Source organism: Panthera leo, chromosome C2, assembly GCF_018350215.1.
Source record: "Panthera leo isolate Ple1 chromosome C2, P.leo_Ple1_pat1.1, whole genome shotgun sequence".
Classification (NCBI taxonomy): Eukaryota; Metazoa; Chordata; class Mammalia; order Carnivora; family Felidae; genus Panthera; species Panthera leo.
Window position 1 is genome coordinate 120828915 of NC_056687.1, and position 17216 is coordinate 120846130.

General features: G+C 34.9%; 1 protein-coding gene across 1 annotated transcript in view; it reads left to right on the top strand.

The window, feature by feature from the left end:
* Positions 1-17216, top strand: part of ATR (ATR serine/threonine kinase) — a 99605-nt gene that overhangs the window by 37704 nt on the left and 44685 nt on the right. Inside the window, exons 20-26 of the mRNA XM_042955514.1 lie at positions 1142-1235; positions 1673-1798; positions 7122-7328; positions 8718-8831; positions 12025-12140; positions 13802-13922; positions 15537-15674. Coding sequence (XP_042811448.1) covers positions 1142-1235; positions 1673-1798; positions 7122-7328; positions 8718-8831; positions 12025-12140; positions 13802-13922; positions 15537-15674 — 916 coding nt within the window. The remainder of the gene's footprint in view (positions 1-1141; positions 1236-1672; positions 1799-7121; positions 7329-8717; positions 8832-12024; positions 12141-13801; positions 13923-15536; positions 15675-17216) is intronic.

Genomic DNA, 17216 nt, shown 5'->3' on the forward strand with positions numbered 1-17216 from the left:
GTTCATACTCTGTCTCTCTGTGTCTCAAAAATAAAATAAAATGTTTAAAAAAAAAAAAATTTTAAAAAAAATCTCTCCTTCATTTCGTGCTAGTTAGAACACCTTAAGCTCCCTGAATAAAGAAATTTTTTTCAGCTTCCTTTATTTTTATATCACTAGTGTCCAACACATAGTGGCATATGATAGTTACTTGATATGTATTTGTGGCATAAGTGAATGAAGACTAGAATTTAGAAATCTATTATTGGGATTCAGATAGATTAGAGTATTATATTTGATGCAAATTAAAAATTGTAGCCTCAATAAGATTTATATGTTTTTTTCAAATTCTTTATGAGAATTTGTGTTTTAAGGTTGGGTTTGGCTATCTATTGCTGCACTATGAACCGCTCTAAGATCAAGTGTCTTAAAGTGACAAGCATTTTTATTTACTCATAATTTTGCAATCTGGACTGGGTTCAGCAATAGATTCTTTGGTTGGTCTTGCCAGTAGTCACTGGTGTGGCTGCAGTCAGCCAGCAGGTAGACTTGACTGAGTTTCTGTCTCTTTCCATGTACTCTTGGAGCCTCTCTTTTTTCATGTAGCTTGTCCATGCTGGTGACCTTATATGGTGACTTAGGTCTCTGATGGGCACCAAACCAGAAGTTGCCAAACCTTTTTAACACATCGGCCTTAAGTTGGCACAGCATTTATTTTGCCACATTTTGTTTGTTAAAGCAAGTCACACAGCTAGCCTAAATTGAAGAGGAAGTGACTGTGAAGAAGTAGAGTTTATTTTGGGCCACCAACATAACCTACTACAACAGGGTGATTTTCTTAGATTTGATTATTTGCCACTATTAACCACTAGACATGGTTAGGAAGAATATTTTGCACATCACTAATCCACTAGCACTTTTTTTTTTAAAGATTTTTTTGTTTTACTTTTAAGTAATCTCTACACACACACACCCTTACTGGGGCTTGAACTCATGACCCCAAGATCAAGAGTCACATACCCTACTGACTGAGCCAGCCAGGCACCCCCACTAGCACTTTTCAGTGTGACTTAAATTGGCTATAGTTTCAACCTCTGCTTTATTTTTTTTTACTATTCATACTCTTTGCATATAATTTTTTTGTTTTCCAATTAACTATTAGGGATGCTGTGCAAGATTTTCTTCATGAAATATATTTTTTACCTGATCATCCAGAATTAAAAAAGATAAAAGCAGTTCTACAGGAATACAGAAAGGTATTTAATTTTTAATTTATGTCTTAGGGCAAAATTGTTCCCAGATTCCAATACATTGAACAGAGGTTCTGTAGAATCACATCTAGGAATAATATAGTCATATTCCAATGGCTATTTTTATGATTAGATAATCCTATCACAGCTATGATACTTTTTTTAGAAGGGAATTTCAGTATTTAGGTCAAAGACGTTATTGGATTACATAGATTTTTACATAGAAAGCAAATAATACAGTACTTGTGCCCTTACTTCCCAGATTACTATGTCCCTACTTACAGTCCCCCAAAGAAGAAGCTGCCATAGCTTCATGCCCTGAAAAGCTGTGGGAGGATTCTAGTTATGTTGTGCTACAAACTATGGTATGAAATTGTCATGGCATGAAATTGTGGTTTTTGAAGTCATTAACTGATAAGTGTATCTCTGTGTTCTTTATATAGGAGACCTCTGAGAGTACTGATCTTCAGACAACTCTTCAACTATCCATGAGAGCAATTCAACATGAAAATGTAGATGTTCGTATTCATGCTCTTACAAGCTTGAAGGAAACTTTGTATAAAAATCAGGTATACTAAAATAATTAAAAAGCTATAGAAATGTAGGAAGCTCAAAGAAAAGATGACAGGTTGGCATATTTGCTTGAGTTTCAGTAGATTCAATGAAAGAAGTAATTCTTATTTTACCAAGATTATCAGATCTTAGAATTACTAATCCATGAGATCCCTTTTGAGGTTGAATACTGGGGATTTGCAGAGTTTTTTGTTGTTGTTTTGAAGGGTCATAATTTGACAGTTGTCTTTTGGTTACTGCATCTTCCTGAGTAAGAGTGTGTGTGTACACAATAGCAGCAGTTCGTGTGTCTTCTCATATAATTTCCTATAGATACTCGTCATATAAAATCTCAGTAATTTTGCCATTTTACATTTTGACTGAATTAACTTCTTGTTTTAAAGAAACTAAATTTTTAAGTTTACTCTTTTATGATGCCAGTGAAGTTTATTCTTTTCTTGGGCAACATACCGTAGATTGGCTCTAACCTTGATGACCGTGAGAACTGGTGTTTAAAGTACTAGATCACTGTAAGGCTATAAAATAGACAAAAATTAACTGAGGTACTCATTTTTGCATATCAAGAGTTTATAAGATGTGAAAGCCTAACACTCTCATGAGTTAGGGGATTAAACCAGGTTATGTTTGTTTTCATGATAAAAGGAAGCATTTAAGTTACTTAGGACGAAAGATATACATGATGGTGGGCTGCCTGGGTGGTTCTGTCAGTTCAGTGTCCAACTTCAACTCAGGTCATGATCTCATGGTTTGTGAGTTCGAGCCCCATGTCAGACTCTGTGCTGACAGCTCAGAGCCTAGAGCCCACTTCAGATTCTGTGTCTCCCTCTCTCTCTGCCCCTATCCCACTCATGCTCTCCTTTTCTCTCTCTCTATCTCTCTCTTTCTCTCTTTCTGACTTCTGGGTCAGTGAACTTGTGTGACCAATGTGGGTAGCAGCTTATGTGGAAATGGTCCTACCATAGGTGAGGAGCCTTGAATCTCCTTGAATGTAGGTTTTATACTCGCCTAACTGAATCCACATTGCCAATTACAGGGCATGTAATTACTTCATTCCCTGCCCTGCACTTACTTCATCAAAACTACTCTGTGCTTACACCTTGCCCCAAACCTCTACCTGGGTTTCAGGTAATTTAAAGGGCTTTTAGCTTTTTATTTTATATAGGGATTTATGAATAGCAGAGGATTTCTCCTCTTGGCCTAGAGGTTTCGTAGTTTAGGTTGTTTCTAAGTGGATGATATGGTCCTGGTCAAATATTAGGAAACTTTGTATGGATTATCACTTCTTAGATGTAAATGACTAAATCTGAGAACTTAAGGAAATTGCTTATATTCTTAGGGAAAAGCCACAACTGCCCAACTTTTCCACCTGTGTCACAAAACAAAAATCACACGTGGTAATACCCTAACAAGCCTTCCTTCAATGTAAAGCCCCAGTGCTAATAGATTAGCTAGGCATAGTAAGAACGTAAATGTACTTACAAGAGCCTTGAAGGTCACATAAAGTAGTGTGAGTAAGATGTAATGTCCATAGATTGTTATTGGGTATTTTTAAGTACAGGTTAATTTAGTTTAGAATCAATTTATAGCTGGATAAATTTACTTTAGGTTAGTAAGAAAACTAAAGATAATGGCTTGGAGGAACCAGCGAAGATAAGAAAAGAAGGGAAGGAATCCAGAGATACATGTCTTTGTAGCCGTATCCCCACTGGCCTAAAACACCTACAAAAAAAGAGAGAAGGAAGTGGGTTTTTTCCCCCCACCTATGACAAGAAAGTAACATCAGTGTTGAAAGCAAATCAGATAAGTTCTAGAATAGTGCTATCCAAAAGAATTTTCTATGAGGATGGAAATGTTCTGTATCTGCACTGTCCAGTTATAGCTGCTAGCCACATGTGGCTCTCCTGAGCACTTAAAGTGTATGATAAGGAACTAGGTATTTAATTTTATTTAATTTTTCTTAGTTTAAATTTAAATAGCCTCATGTGGATGGTGGCTATCATATTGGACATTGCAGCTCTAGAGGATGGCTGAACCTGTAGCAATACCTGAACAAGAAACTGATATAAGAAAACAGGGTTCGAAGTCAAAGAGTCTTTGTAGTAGATGCTGTGAGAGTCCATGAGAGAGCAAATGCAAAAGATATTCTTATAAAAGTTCAGTTCTTAACCAGAGGGAGAGGAAAAGATACTTCAGGAATATGTTGAAAGGAGGTGCTTTAAATAAATAGAGCTAAAATTGTGGTAAAACTGGCTAAACAAACAATTGGGTATAATGTAATGAAAAAGGAAACCATAAAAGATGCTATGACAGTTGATAGGATGGCTGCTGTAGCCTTCTATACTTGACCTTTTTGATGGACTGACCCTGAAAAAGCTTTGTTCTAAACTTATTTTTTTATTTATTTTAATGTTTGTTTATTTTTGAGAGAGAGAGACACAGCATGAGCAGGGGAGGGGCAGAGAGAGAAGGAGACACAGAATCCAAAGCAGGCTCCAAGCTCTGAGCCATCAGCACAGAGCCCGATGTGGGGCTTGAACCCATGAACTGTGATCATGACCTGAGCTGAAGTCAGTTACTCAACCAACTGAGCCACACAGGCGCCCCTGCAAAAGCCTTGTTTTAACGGGTAGCCCCCAGAGGGTCATTGACATTAAAGAAATGACAGTTTATGCTTCTTACTTGTAAGGAAGAATCCGTTTTTGAGGGATATAAAGGATACCTAAGGTCAGTGGATAGCAGGGAATTTTTTCTTCTATGTTAGAAAAATCAGACTATAGATAAAACTGAACAACCATCTAAGATCTTTCTGATCACTGATGGTACTCAGGTTGAAGTGATTTTCTGTGGTAAAATCCCAGAAGGACATATGTTGGGCAGATGATATGCTATTATAGTTGAAAAACTATAGGGAATTATCAATAAAACTACTCAGATGAGAAAGCTAATTCAGTAAGGTAGGATATAAAATCAACATATAAAAAATAACTTTTATATAATAAGCAATAACTAGGTGGAAGATTTGTTGGAAGACCCAATTTACAACAGTAACAGAAAAAGATAATATGCTTAGTAATAAGCATAATGAGAAATGGATAAACCAATAAAGAAAAACCCTGAAAGACACAAAAAGGTAGTAGGTTTAAGCAAATGGAAACTATCCCTTATTTATCTGTTAGGTTGACTCAATATTACAAAGATTTCAGTTCTCTCTAGATTAATTTATAAATTTAATGCTATCCCAAAAGAATGCCAACAAGTTGCTTGTTTTTGTTAACTAGAAAAGTTCAGACTAGGGGTGCCCAGCTGGGTCACTCGGTTAAGCATCTGACTTCAGCTCAGGTCATAATCTCATAGTTCATGGGTTCAAGCCCCACATTGGGCTCTGTGCTGACAGCTCAGAGCCTGGAGCCTACTTCAGATTCCGTATCTCTCTTTGTCTTCTGCCCCTCTCCTGATTGTGCTCTCTGTCTCTTAAAAATAAATAGACATTAAAAAAAATTTAGAAAAACAAAAGTTCATACCAATGCTTATATGGGAAAATCAACATAAAAATAGCTAAGAAAACTCTGAGGGGAAAAAGTAACCATGAGGGTTTAGTATCTCTACCAGACATTACCATACTCTACAGCCTGTATAGTTAATACAATATGATTCTGGTGCATGAATAAACACACCAGGGGGAAAGAATAGAAAGTTCAAATGTAGACCTTTATGTAAATGGACATTTAGGATATGATAAAAATGGTATTTCAAATAATTAGAGCAAACAGATTTCTTTTAACAACTCATTAGGCATTTGGAAAATGATAAAATTGGGTCTGAATGTTAAAAAGCATTTTTATTTTTTTTTATTTATTTATTTATTTTTTCATTATATGAAGTTTATTGTCAAATTGGTTTCCATACAACACCCAGTGCTCATCCCAAAAGGTGCCCTCCTCAATACCCATCACCCACCCTCCCCTCCCTCCCATCCCATATCAACCCTCAGTTTGTTCTCAGTTTTTAAGAGTCTCTTATGCTTTGACTCTCTTCCACTCTAACCTCTTTTTTTTTTTTTTTCCTTCCCCTCTCCCATGGGTTTCTGTTAAATTTCTCAGGATCCACATAAGAGTGAAACCATATGGTATCTGTCTCTGTATGGCTTATTTCAAAAAGCATTTTTAAATAGAGGCAGTGAACACACACTCATTTTTAAAACTCTTTTGGAATTCAGTATCTTTGCTGAAAAATAAAAATCAATTTAACCTAAAAGTGAAGTGAAAACATTTTTAAGTACATAGGAGATAAGTGTATTTTACTTTTCATTTAGTGTTTCATAACATGTATTACATTGAACTGCATTTATCTCTGCCAAATAAAGTGACCTTATATTTTCTAGTTTTAGCAAGTGAGTAAATGTTTATAATTTCATATATTAGTTTTGCTATTTTTATTATGAGCTCATTTTTCAGGTATTTATGCCTGAATTAACCTATAATGTTATTTAAGTGATAGACTGCCGAAGACTATGGAAGAGTTAAAATGGCTTTTCATTTTTCTTTTGAAGTGATTACCCTAATTTGAACCATAGTTTCAACATGAAGTTTGAGATGTTCACGTATGCTTTACTTTTGCAAGAGAGAAAATACTATAAAAGAAGTAGTTCCTAAGTGGTTACACGAGTACAGTATGTGAATTTCCATTGGCTTGAAAATAGTCTCTTCTTACTTGACAGGTTTTCAGCATCCTCAGGAGATTGATGAAAAAAGATTACATGGACCAACATATTGTTTTATCACCACCACTGAACCATTTCCCCATTTTTGGTCCTTCTCTACCTAGTTTTTTAATATACTTTTCAGTCTTCTTGTTTTACCTAATAGCTCTTCCTTGTTGACTTACGTGAATATCTGTCCACTGTCCTTGAAAAGTTATTCTGAGTTCTTTTTCATCTTCTTCATTGCTTCCTTTCCTTCTAAATGTATTTGCTATTATACATATCATATGGTATTTTAATTACTTATTTGCACATCTATTTTCCCCTTAGACTGTGAACTCATTGGGATAAGTCTGTGTCTTATTTATTTTTGTATACTAGTATAATAATAGGAACTGTTTAATGGATTAAGGATTAAAAATTTCTAAAACAATGTTCCTACAGAATATGTTGTGAACTATGTTATGTGAACTCATCAAAAACTAGCTGAAAATACTGCAGATACAGGAATTTAATTTTGTCAGTGTTTATGTCAGGTATTCCTTAATATTTTTAAGCTTTCTAGTTAGGAAAATATACTAGTTTGTGAAAATTATGTACAATTTTCTTTCTACTTTTAGGAAAAACTGATAAAATATGCAACAGATAGTGAAACAGTGGAACCTGTTATCTCCCAGCTGGTAACGGTGCTTTTGAAAGGTTGCCAGGATGCAAACTCTCAAGCTCGGTTGCTCTGTGGGGAATGTTTAGGGGAATTGGGGGCAGTAGATCCAGGTCGACTAGATTTCTCAACAACTGAAAGCCAAGGAAAAGATTTTACATTTGTGGTAAGTAATGGTAATTTGGGATGACAAGAAGAGTTCTCTGTCCTATTCAAATTTCTATATTTCATTTACAAAGAACTGTTCAGGTTATCCTTAGTGGCACCGTGATCTAAACTAGACAATTTAGGTAACTTCTAAATTTTTTCCTTAATACTATTACAGAGATCTAGAGCCAAAAACTGTAATAAAGTAGGAGTCCAGACTAGTGTGCTGTGTTCTTTTTAAAAAGCTTCCCAACCTAGGGGTGCCTGGTTGGTTGAGCGCCCTACTCTTGATTTCAGCTCAGATCATGATCCCAGGGTCATGGGATCAAGCCCACATTGGGCTCCACGCTGAGTATGGAGCCTACTTGGGCTTCTCTCTCCCTCTCTGTCTCTCCCTCTCCCTCTCCCTCCCCTTCCCTCTCTCCCTCTCTCCCTCTCTCCCTCTCTCCCTCTCTCCCTCTGCCTCTCTACTCTGCTTGTGTGCGTGCACTCTTTCTCTCAAAAATTAATAAATAAATAAAATGAATAAATAAAAAAGCTTCCAATCTAATGATAATAGTTAAAACCTAATTGATTATTTAAATATTAAAATTTCAACACTGTTGCTAAGTGTTTTCATGGGAAACTAATTTCCCAGGGTGTCCTAATAGTGTATAAAAAGTTGCCATGGTCAAATGAGTTTGGGAAATCCTCTAAAACCAAATCAAACAGAGCATCTGTATCAGTATGCACACTGTCAGTCTCCAAGAGGAGGGTTTGTTAAAATTATTTCTTGGAGTGTCTCAAATGACTGGGCTTCTACAAAATGCAATTGAGGAAATGCTTTATATATAATTTTCTGGGGTTTTTTGTTGTTTTCTTACTTGAGAGAGAGCGCGCACAAGCTGGGGAGAGGGACAGAGGGAGAGAACCTTAAGTGCAGCCTTCACGCTTGCGTGGAGCCCACTGTGGGCTCAGTCTCCTAACCCTGGGATCATGACTTGAGCCAAAACCAAGAGTTGGGCACTCAACCAACTGAACCACCCAGGTACCCCTGCAGTTTTCTTTTTAAGGATTAAAATGCAACGCTTGATCTTGGGGTCATTAGTTCAAGGCTCACATTGGGTGTAGCTATTACTTAAAAATAAAATCTTCAACAACAACAGTAAAACAAAAAATGAAACTTGGAGCTTTGCAAAAGTTGAATGATTCAAATGCCCTTTATTAATAGCCTAAACAGCCTTAGGTTGGGCTTCTTGGCCACAGATTATGTTTTAGCCTTGGTACCACACTTAGTTTGACTCTTAATGTCCTTTCCTTTTCTAAGTTAAATTCACTTAGGTAACTAAGTTAAATTAATTACATAAGGCACGGTACAGTGTAAAAAATTGATACACCTTACCTTTGTTTTTTTCTTGTTTTTATTGAGACTGGAGTAGAAGATTCAAACTTTGCCTATGGATTATTGATGGAACTTACAAGAGCTTACCTTGCATATGCCGATAACAGTCGGGCTCAAGATTCAGCTGCTTATGCCATTCAGGTAAGAATGTGTATAGTCAGTACTGGTTTTACATTACTGAATTCTGATAAGTTGTAAATGTATACTTTGGAAACTTATTTTTGTAAACTGTCATTTTCATTATCAAAGTTCAAAATTATCATAAGTTCATGATAAAATTTCACAGTACAGAAATGTACCCTCTTAACAGATTATTATAGGTACTTTGGAAAATTTTCTATATATTTATTTAACAAATCTATATGTCTTCACCAAACAAAGAGATCATATTACTTCATGTTCTGTAACTTGATTTTCTTTTGTGTTCAAAAGTCTGTCTTGGGTTATTTTCCATGTCAGTACATAGATCTCTAATTCATTCTTTCCAGTGACTTAATATTCAATATGGATGTACCATAATTATGGTACATCCATATTGAATATTAAGTCATTGGAAAGAAATTTATTTAACAAATTTAAGAAATTTATTTAACACATTTAGGATATATTCAGTGTTTTGCTTTTGAGAGAAATGCTTCAGCGAGCACTTGAGTGAATATATCAATAATATAAACATCTAGAGGTTAAAATATGTCTGAGAGCAAACACAGAATTTACATTTGATAAATTTTATCAAAAAAAGTTTTACCAGTTTATGCTTCCTTGACAAACCTGCATTGTATCAAAATTTTACATCTTTGTCAATGTGACAGATGAAAAATAGTACCATTTTACTTTAATAGTATTTAATTACGAGAGAGGTGTATCATCCTTTATGTATTTATTGCATTTTTGGTGAATTTTTTCTAGATGATCTTTGCCCATTTTTCTTTTGGTATAGAGCTATTTTTCATTGCTATTTAAGATTTATTTGTATATAATAGAAGTTAACCCTTTGTCAGTCACACACATCATAAATATTTTTCCAGTTTGATGTTCCTTGTCTTTTTTCATGGTATTTTTTTCAATTAAAAATGTCTTTGTTTTGTTAAATATTCAGTTCTGGAATTCATGGTGAGTGGTCTGAGTTTCAGATATAAATTTGGAGGTATTCATTGTAGAGATGGTATCTAAAATTATCCTGGATGTGTTCTTGGAGGGAGTACAGGTGAAAAGATTCTGGTAATTGAGCCCTGGACATTGAGAGGTCAGTGAGAAGAGGAGGGAACAAGTAAGAAAACTGAGAAGGAGCTGTCAGTAAGGTAGGAGAATGTGGTGTTCCAGAAGACAAGAAAGTGTCTATAAAGGAGAGTGGAAGAATGAGATAGTAGCTGGGAAGGAAGGAGGAATGCAGATAGGAAAAATAACAGATGTTTATATGTTGCTTGGGAACAATTCAGCAGAGTAGAGAATATGATAATGTAGGGAGAGAATTGATCGAATACTTTTTTTTCCGTTTTTTTAAAATTTATTATTTTTTTAATATGAAATTTATTGTCAAATTGGTTTCCATACAACACCCAGTGCTCATCCCAACAATTGCCCTCCTCAGTGCCCATCACCCACTTTCCCTTCCCTCCCACCCCCCCCATCAACCCTCAGTTTATTCTCAGTTTTTAAGAGTCTCTTATGAATGGATAAAGAAATTGTGGTTTATATACACAATGGAATACTACTTGGCAATGAGAAAGAATGAAATAAGGCCTTTTGTAGCAACGTGGATGGCACTGGAGAGTGTTGTGCTAAGTGAAATAAGTCATACTTATACAGATACCATATGTTTTCACTCTTATGTGGATCCTGAGAAACTTAACAGAAGACCATGGGGAAGGGGAAGGAAAAAAAAAAGTTAGAGAGGGTGGAATACTATTTTTAATAGGCAAAGAGTTGTGGAGTATAGTTTGCAAGTGGAAGGGGTAGCCTTAATTAAAAACAAAAGCAAGTCATCTGTAGTAAGAGGAAAGAAAGTGTATGGGCTCTGCTGCTGATAATGCCAGGCTGGATAGGTATGTGGGTGGAAGTTGTGGAGGTCTTTTTGGATTGCTTCTGTGTTTTTCAATTAAATATGAAGCAAAGTCTACAACTGTAAGTATATTGATCTTTTTGAAAGTATAAATGGTGACCCCCAAAAAGAATTGCTGATCTCCCTAATTAAAAGAGGCTTTTTATTAACTAGAGTGACTTTGCCAAACATCAAAAAAAGCTGGCTTCAAACAAAATTTTAATAATATTTAAAAAAAACTTTTTAACATTTATTTATTTTTGAGAGACAGACAGATCATGAGCAGGGGAGGGGCAGAGAGAGAGGGAGACACAGAATCCGAAGCAGGCTCCAGGCTCTGAGCTTTTAGCATGAGATCATGCCCTGAGCCGAAGTCGGATGCTTAACCAACTGAGCCACCCAGCCGCCTCTAAAAATATTTTAAAATTAAATGAAAATGGGTTCTGGATATTTCTGTATTTGAATTTTTCATATACTTCCTTACTTTTACTAAAATACACTAATATAAGTATAAAGTACATATTTTGCTAGACAGTTCTTATAGTACATCTATTACATATGGTCATTTTCAGTGGAATTGAAAGGGCTCAGGTGATAGAAGATATAATATCCTAACATATTTGTTTTGTTTTGAATATTGATACTAGAGCCAAAGATTTTTTTTTCTTCATTTATAAAATATCATTTGTTTTATTTTCAGGAAAGTAAAATATAACCATTTAATTTGAGGGCTTGAATAGTAAAGTGGTCTTTAACGTTTGCATTTTTTCACAATTTTTTTTTAAGTAAACTCTACCCCCAATGTGGGTTTTGAACTCTCAACCTTGAAATCAAGAGTCGCAGGTTCTGCTGACTGAGCCAGCCAATTCACAGTTTTGAGCTCAGTATTTTATACCTAGAATTTGAGATACCTTGAATTTTTAAAACTATTTTGGATTTGTAGTGGCTTTCATTAAAATTCAGAAAAGATTAAATTCTAAAAATTATACTTCTGCAAATATAGACATTTCCAGTATTTCCTCCAAATAGTTCTTAAAATCTTATTTCTCGTATATATTACATATATAGAACACAAACTTCCTTCATGTTCAAGTACTACTACAGCTTTGGGACCTTTACTAAGTTACCTAAATGGTTTTAAGCATTGAAATACATGTCCTAAGCAAGTTCACAACTTTTATAATTCTATATATTTTTAAATTATTTTTGTAACTATTATGTGTAGAATGTTGATGATCAGAAAGGTTTATCTACTTCACTGAAGATTTACAAATGTAAAATATGTATTTGTAGGAGTTACTTTCTATTTATGACTGCAGAGAGATGCAGACTGATGGCCCAGGTCACCAGTTGTGGAGGAGATTTCCTGAGCATGTTCGGGAAATCCTGGAACCTCATCTAAATACTAGGTCTGTACACTCGTTAAAACAATTTTTATAAAATTGTTTTTAACATTATAAAATTAATGTTATTTTTGATGTAACTTTTTACCATTAAAAGTATTTTCAGTATGTCTAATAATGTATTTTCCACTGTGAATATGCCTATAATCTTGTCAAAAACTACAGTTTGCGCATTGGTTAAATTCTATAATTTTAATTATTTAAAATTTATTAAAGCTAAAAGGATTGATTTTTCTGTTTCAGTCAGTAATACTTTGAAAATCTACTTTAAATTAAATATGAGTTTAAGTTCTTGATAGGTGTAATTAATATAGAAACTTAAAAATTTAAAGCTAGTTCCAAAGTCATTAGTAAACCCCAGTTAGAGATTAGATTTTCACCCTTCACCTCCTCATGAAGATATTTTCTCCCTCTACTTTTTAAAAAAGTATATTATAATCTCTTTAAATTTTAATAATTTTGTTAACACTGATTGAATCTATAAAATTATAAATTAATTTTAGTTAGAAATTATGATTTGAAGTATGCTAGGTCACATGCTTATCAGATATGTGACCATGTATAAATTATTTTACTTCTTTGAGCATTGGTACAGTGCCTGGCCTTGTTTGCTAGTTACCTCTTTATATTTAGAAACTTTTTTTTTTTTTTTTTTTTTTTTAAAGTCAGACAGCCCAAGCAGCAGCAGGGTAGGAGAGGGGCAGTGAGAGAGAGAATCATAAGCAGGCTCCATGCTCAGCACAGAGCCTAGTGTTGGGGGGCTTGATCCCATGACCCTGGGATGCTCAACTGACTGAGCCACCCAGGCACCCCATAAAACCTTTTAAATTTAGAGCTTTTATATGTAGAAGCAGAGGGATATAGCTGGTAAAGATAGTAGGGCAAAGGAGTGGGTAGAGAATATTAATGAGAGTTCTTGAAGTGAAGGACCATAAAGACCAAGCTGGTTAAGGAAAGAGGTAATGAAAGGAAGGTGTTACAGATCAAGAGAGTTTTGCACGGTCAAGGGACAGAAGATCTCAGTGATGAAGAGCCAATGTGTTAGCATAACTGGGTGAATGGGAAATTTAGGAGGAAACTAGGGCTATAGAGTAAGATATCTAAATAGTTCATTTTGGAAGTGAAGAAGTTTCTTTGTATTGACAAGGGAGCCCTGATAAAGAAGTAGAGGAGAAAGTTGTTGAGAAGGTTTGAGTTTGATTAGATGGTATAGACAGACACTGAAGTCACTCAGGGTGGTAGACTTTGGAAAGAAAGAAAACACTGAGAGATGTACTAAAGCTATCAGTGAGTTTGATTATCACTGAGTTTGGTGAATGCCCATAATGAAGAGCAGAGAATGATATGTCTGGGTGTCTTGAACCTCAAAGGAACAAGTCATTATTACACAAGAATGAAATTGGAAGGATCTAAAAGGAGCATTGAGAGGTAGGAGGAGACACACTCAAATACTTGGAAGTACTTGGGGTATGCAAGAATGATCTCCTACCCCATTATTAAGGATATAGGAAAAGTAGTGTCTTTAACCATATTTCAATAAAGGCAAGGCAGTAGTGGGGTAGTCAGTGAAGGAGTTGAAATAGTTTCTTAGATGTTTTATACTAAAGTTCTAAACAGGTGGATATATATTTATATACTTTTTAATAAACAAATTTTCAAAATTACAGATATAAGAGTTCTCAGAAGTCAACAGATTGGTCTGGAGTAAAGAAGCCAATTTACTTAAGTAAATTAGGTAATAACTTTGCAGAATGGTCAGCATCTTGGGCAGGTTATCTTATAACAAAGGTAAGAGAACTCTGATCAGAATTAGTTAACTGAACAGAAATTCTAAAGGAAACCAGAACATCTATCTGAATATATGTAGCACAAATAGTAGGCATTGAAGTATTTGTGCTGATAGTGATAGACATTTTTGTAGAAAGCATTCACTAATAGAAAGTAACAGTTTCTCTACTGTTACTAGTTTCTGGGTAAAATGGTAATTATTTTATCAAGCACATTACTATGATTTTTTGCAAAATGTCTATTATGTCTGTTCATTTTACATTGTGAAACGATACTGTTTAAACGATGTAAATGGATTTTGAAGGCTTATTACATAATAAAAAGATTTTTTTATATAATAAAAAGATATATCATCCCTTTGTGGCTTCTTCTAAAAGAGGATACATTATCTGAACTTCATCCAAAATAAAAATAAACATTTATAAGAAATGAAACTTCATGGGGCGCCTGGGTGGCGCAGTCGGTTAAGCGTCCGACTTCAGCCAGGTCACGATCTCGCGGTCCGTGAGTTCGAGCCCCGCGTCAGGCTCTGGGCTGATGGCTCGGAGCCTGGAGCCTGTTTCCGATTCTGTGTCTCCCTCTCCCTCTGCCCCTCCCCCGTTCATGCTCTGTCTCTCTCTGTCCCAAAAATAAAAATAAAAAAAAAAAAAAAAAAAACGTTGAAAAAAAAGAAAAAAAAAAAAAAAAAGAAATGAAACTTCATGAAAAAGTAGAGGTATATTTCTGATGTTTTCCTAATATGAGATTTTTACATGCCTGATAGAAAGGTTCTGTGTGTTCCAAGAAATGCTTAAGGCATATTTAAAATTTACAACTTTAGTTTTTAATTCATATTTCTATTTTTTAAAATATTATTATAATAATTTTTATCTGATAATTTCAAGAAAGTTTTTCATGTTTTTATGAACATACTGACCATATATTATGTGAAATGTAGAATACCATTGCATTAATTACTTCCAGATCTGGAATCTTTAATTTAGCTTAGGTTGTTGTTGTTGTTAAGTGAGGTGTTTATATTTGAGAAGGAAAAAAATCTTTAAATTTTATAAGAGACCAGTAATGTTGGCAAATCTAAGGTTAGAGCATACCAATAAAACTTTATTGTAATCCCAAGTAATTTAGTTTTGTTTCTTTCATTTTTTTTTCCTGTAGTTAATCACTGTTTATTACTTATTAAAAATGCGAGTCTTATACTTAATGTACTGACCCAGAGTATACATTTTGGTTACTCATGTGTGTGTTCAAGGAGTTAATATGCTGAATGTAATGTTAGCTAAATAAAATATACTGTAATTAGGGAGGTTAATCTGTAACAAAACATGATGCATCCATAAATTAACGGTTGGCGGGGAAGGCCATTTATTTTGAAGTGGTTGACATTGTCTGTAGGGGTCGCAGCAGTTCAGGCACTTTGAGTTATTTAGAGTGACCAAATAGGTGGTCGTCTGAAATTCTCTATGCCTCTAAATAAGAGAATACCCACTCTGCAATGATAAATTATCTCGTGTGTGTGTGTGTGTGTGTGTGTGTGTGTGTGTGTGTGTTTACATTAATCAATAGAATAAAATGTATAAAATTACTTAACTGTCCCTAAACCATTTGGGTTTACAGGTTCGGCATGATCTTGCCAGTAAAATCTTCACCTGCTGTAGCATTATGATGAAACACGATTTCAAAGTGACTATCTATCTTCTTCCACATATTCTAGTGTATGTCTTGTTGGGTTGTAATCAAGAAGATCAGCAGGAGGTGAGAGATGCCTTCTATTTGGTTTCTGTTTGTCTAAACATTTGTCTGATGTAATTAGTATTAGAAAAGCTACATATTAGGAAATGTATATCAGTATATGGCGATGTATGTACATGTCTAAATGCCTGAAATCTTTTTTAACCTTTTATTGATCAAAGAATTATATAATGCTTAGTGTAGAAAATTAGTATATATTGTAGGGGCACCTGTCAGTTAAGTGTCCTACTTTGGCTCAGGTCATGATCTCACGGTTCCTGAGTTTGAGCCCTGCAGTCAGTGCAGAGCCTGCTTCAGGCACTCTGTCTCCCTCTCTCTCTCTGCCCCTCCCCAGCTCACACACTCTCTCTCTCTCAAAAATAAACATTAAAAAATATATACATATTAATATGCCCCAGTATATATACAACTTTTTGACAAAAGAGTACATAAGAAATTACTGATAGTGTTTTACTGACATAAGAAATTACTGATAGTAAACAGTAATGTGGATTAGGATAGGGAAAGGAGAATATTTTACTACTGGTTTTATTTTTTTTAATTTTTTTAAAATGTTTATTTTTGAGAGAGAGAGACAGAGCATGAGCAGGGGAAGAAAAGAGAGAGGAACACACAGAATCCGAAGCAGGCTCCATGTTCTGAGCTGTCAGTGCAGAGCCTCACACAGAGCTTGAACTCATGAACCACCAGATCATGACCTGAGCTGAAGTCATGCTTAACCGACTGAGCCACCTAGGCATCTCTACTTTTTGTTTTATGATATTTTGTAAAGTTTAATTTTTTAACCACATACATATAGCAGTTTTTTAAATTATTATTTTTAATGGCATAAAGAGCATATTACTATGTTCTTAATGTAAAAATTGAATTATACAAGTAAAAGTGTGCCCTTTGACTACCATTCCTGATCCCATATTTCCAGAAGTCATCACTGATATTAATTTGATGTGTATATTTTTATTTTTGAGAGAGAGAGAAGGAGAGAGAGAGAGAGACAGAGAGAGGGAGACACAGAATCAGAAGCAGGCTCCAGGCTCTGAGCTGTCAGCACAGAGCTAGCTGCGGGACTTGAACCCACGAACTGTGAGATCATGACCTGAGCCAAAGTCGGACACTTAACCGACTGAGCCACCCAGGCACCCCAATGTGTATATTTTTAGACTTTTTTTATTTTTTATTTATTTTTATTTATTTTTTTATTTTTTCATTTATTTATTTTTGAGAGACAGAGCACAAGTGGGGGAGGGGCAGAGAGAGAATGAGACAAAATCCGCAGCAGGCTCGAGGCTTTGAGCGGTCAGCGCAGAGCCCGATGTGGGGCTCGAACTCAAACCGCAAGATCATGACCTGAGCTGAAGTCGGACACCTAACCGACTGAGCCACCCAGGTGCCCCACGACATTTTTATTTTTCAATGCAATTGGTTCTGTTTTGGTTTTCTTTTTTTTTTATTCTATATTGTGTTTTATTTAATATATATATATATATGTATATATATATATATATATATATATATATATATATATATATATATAATTGTCAAATT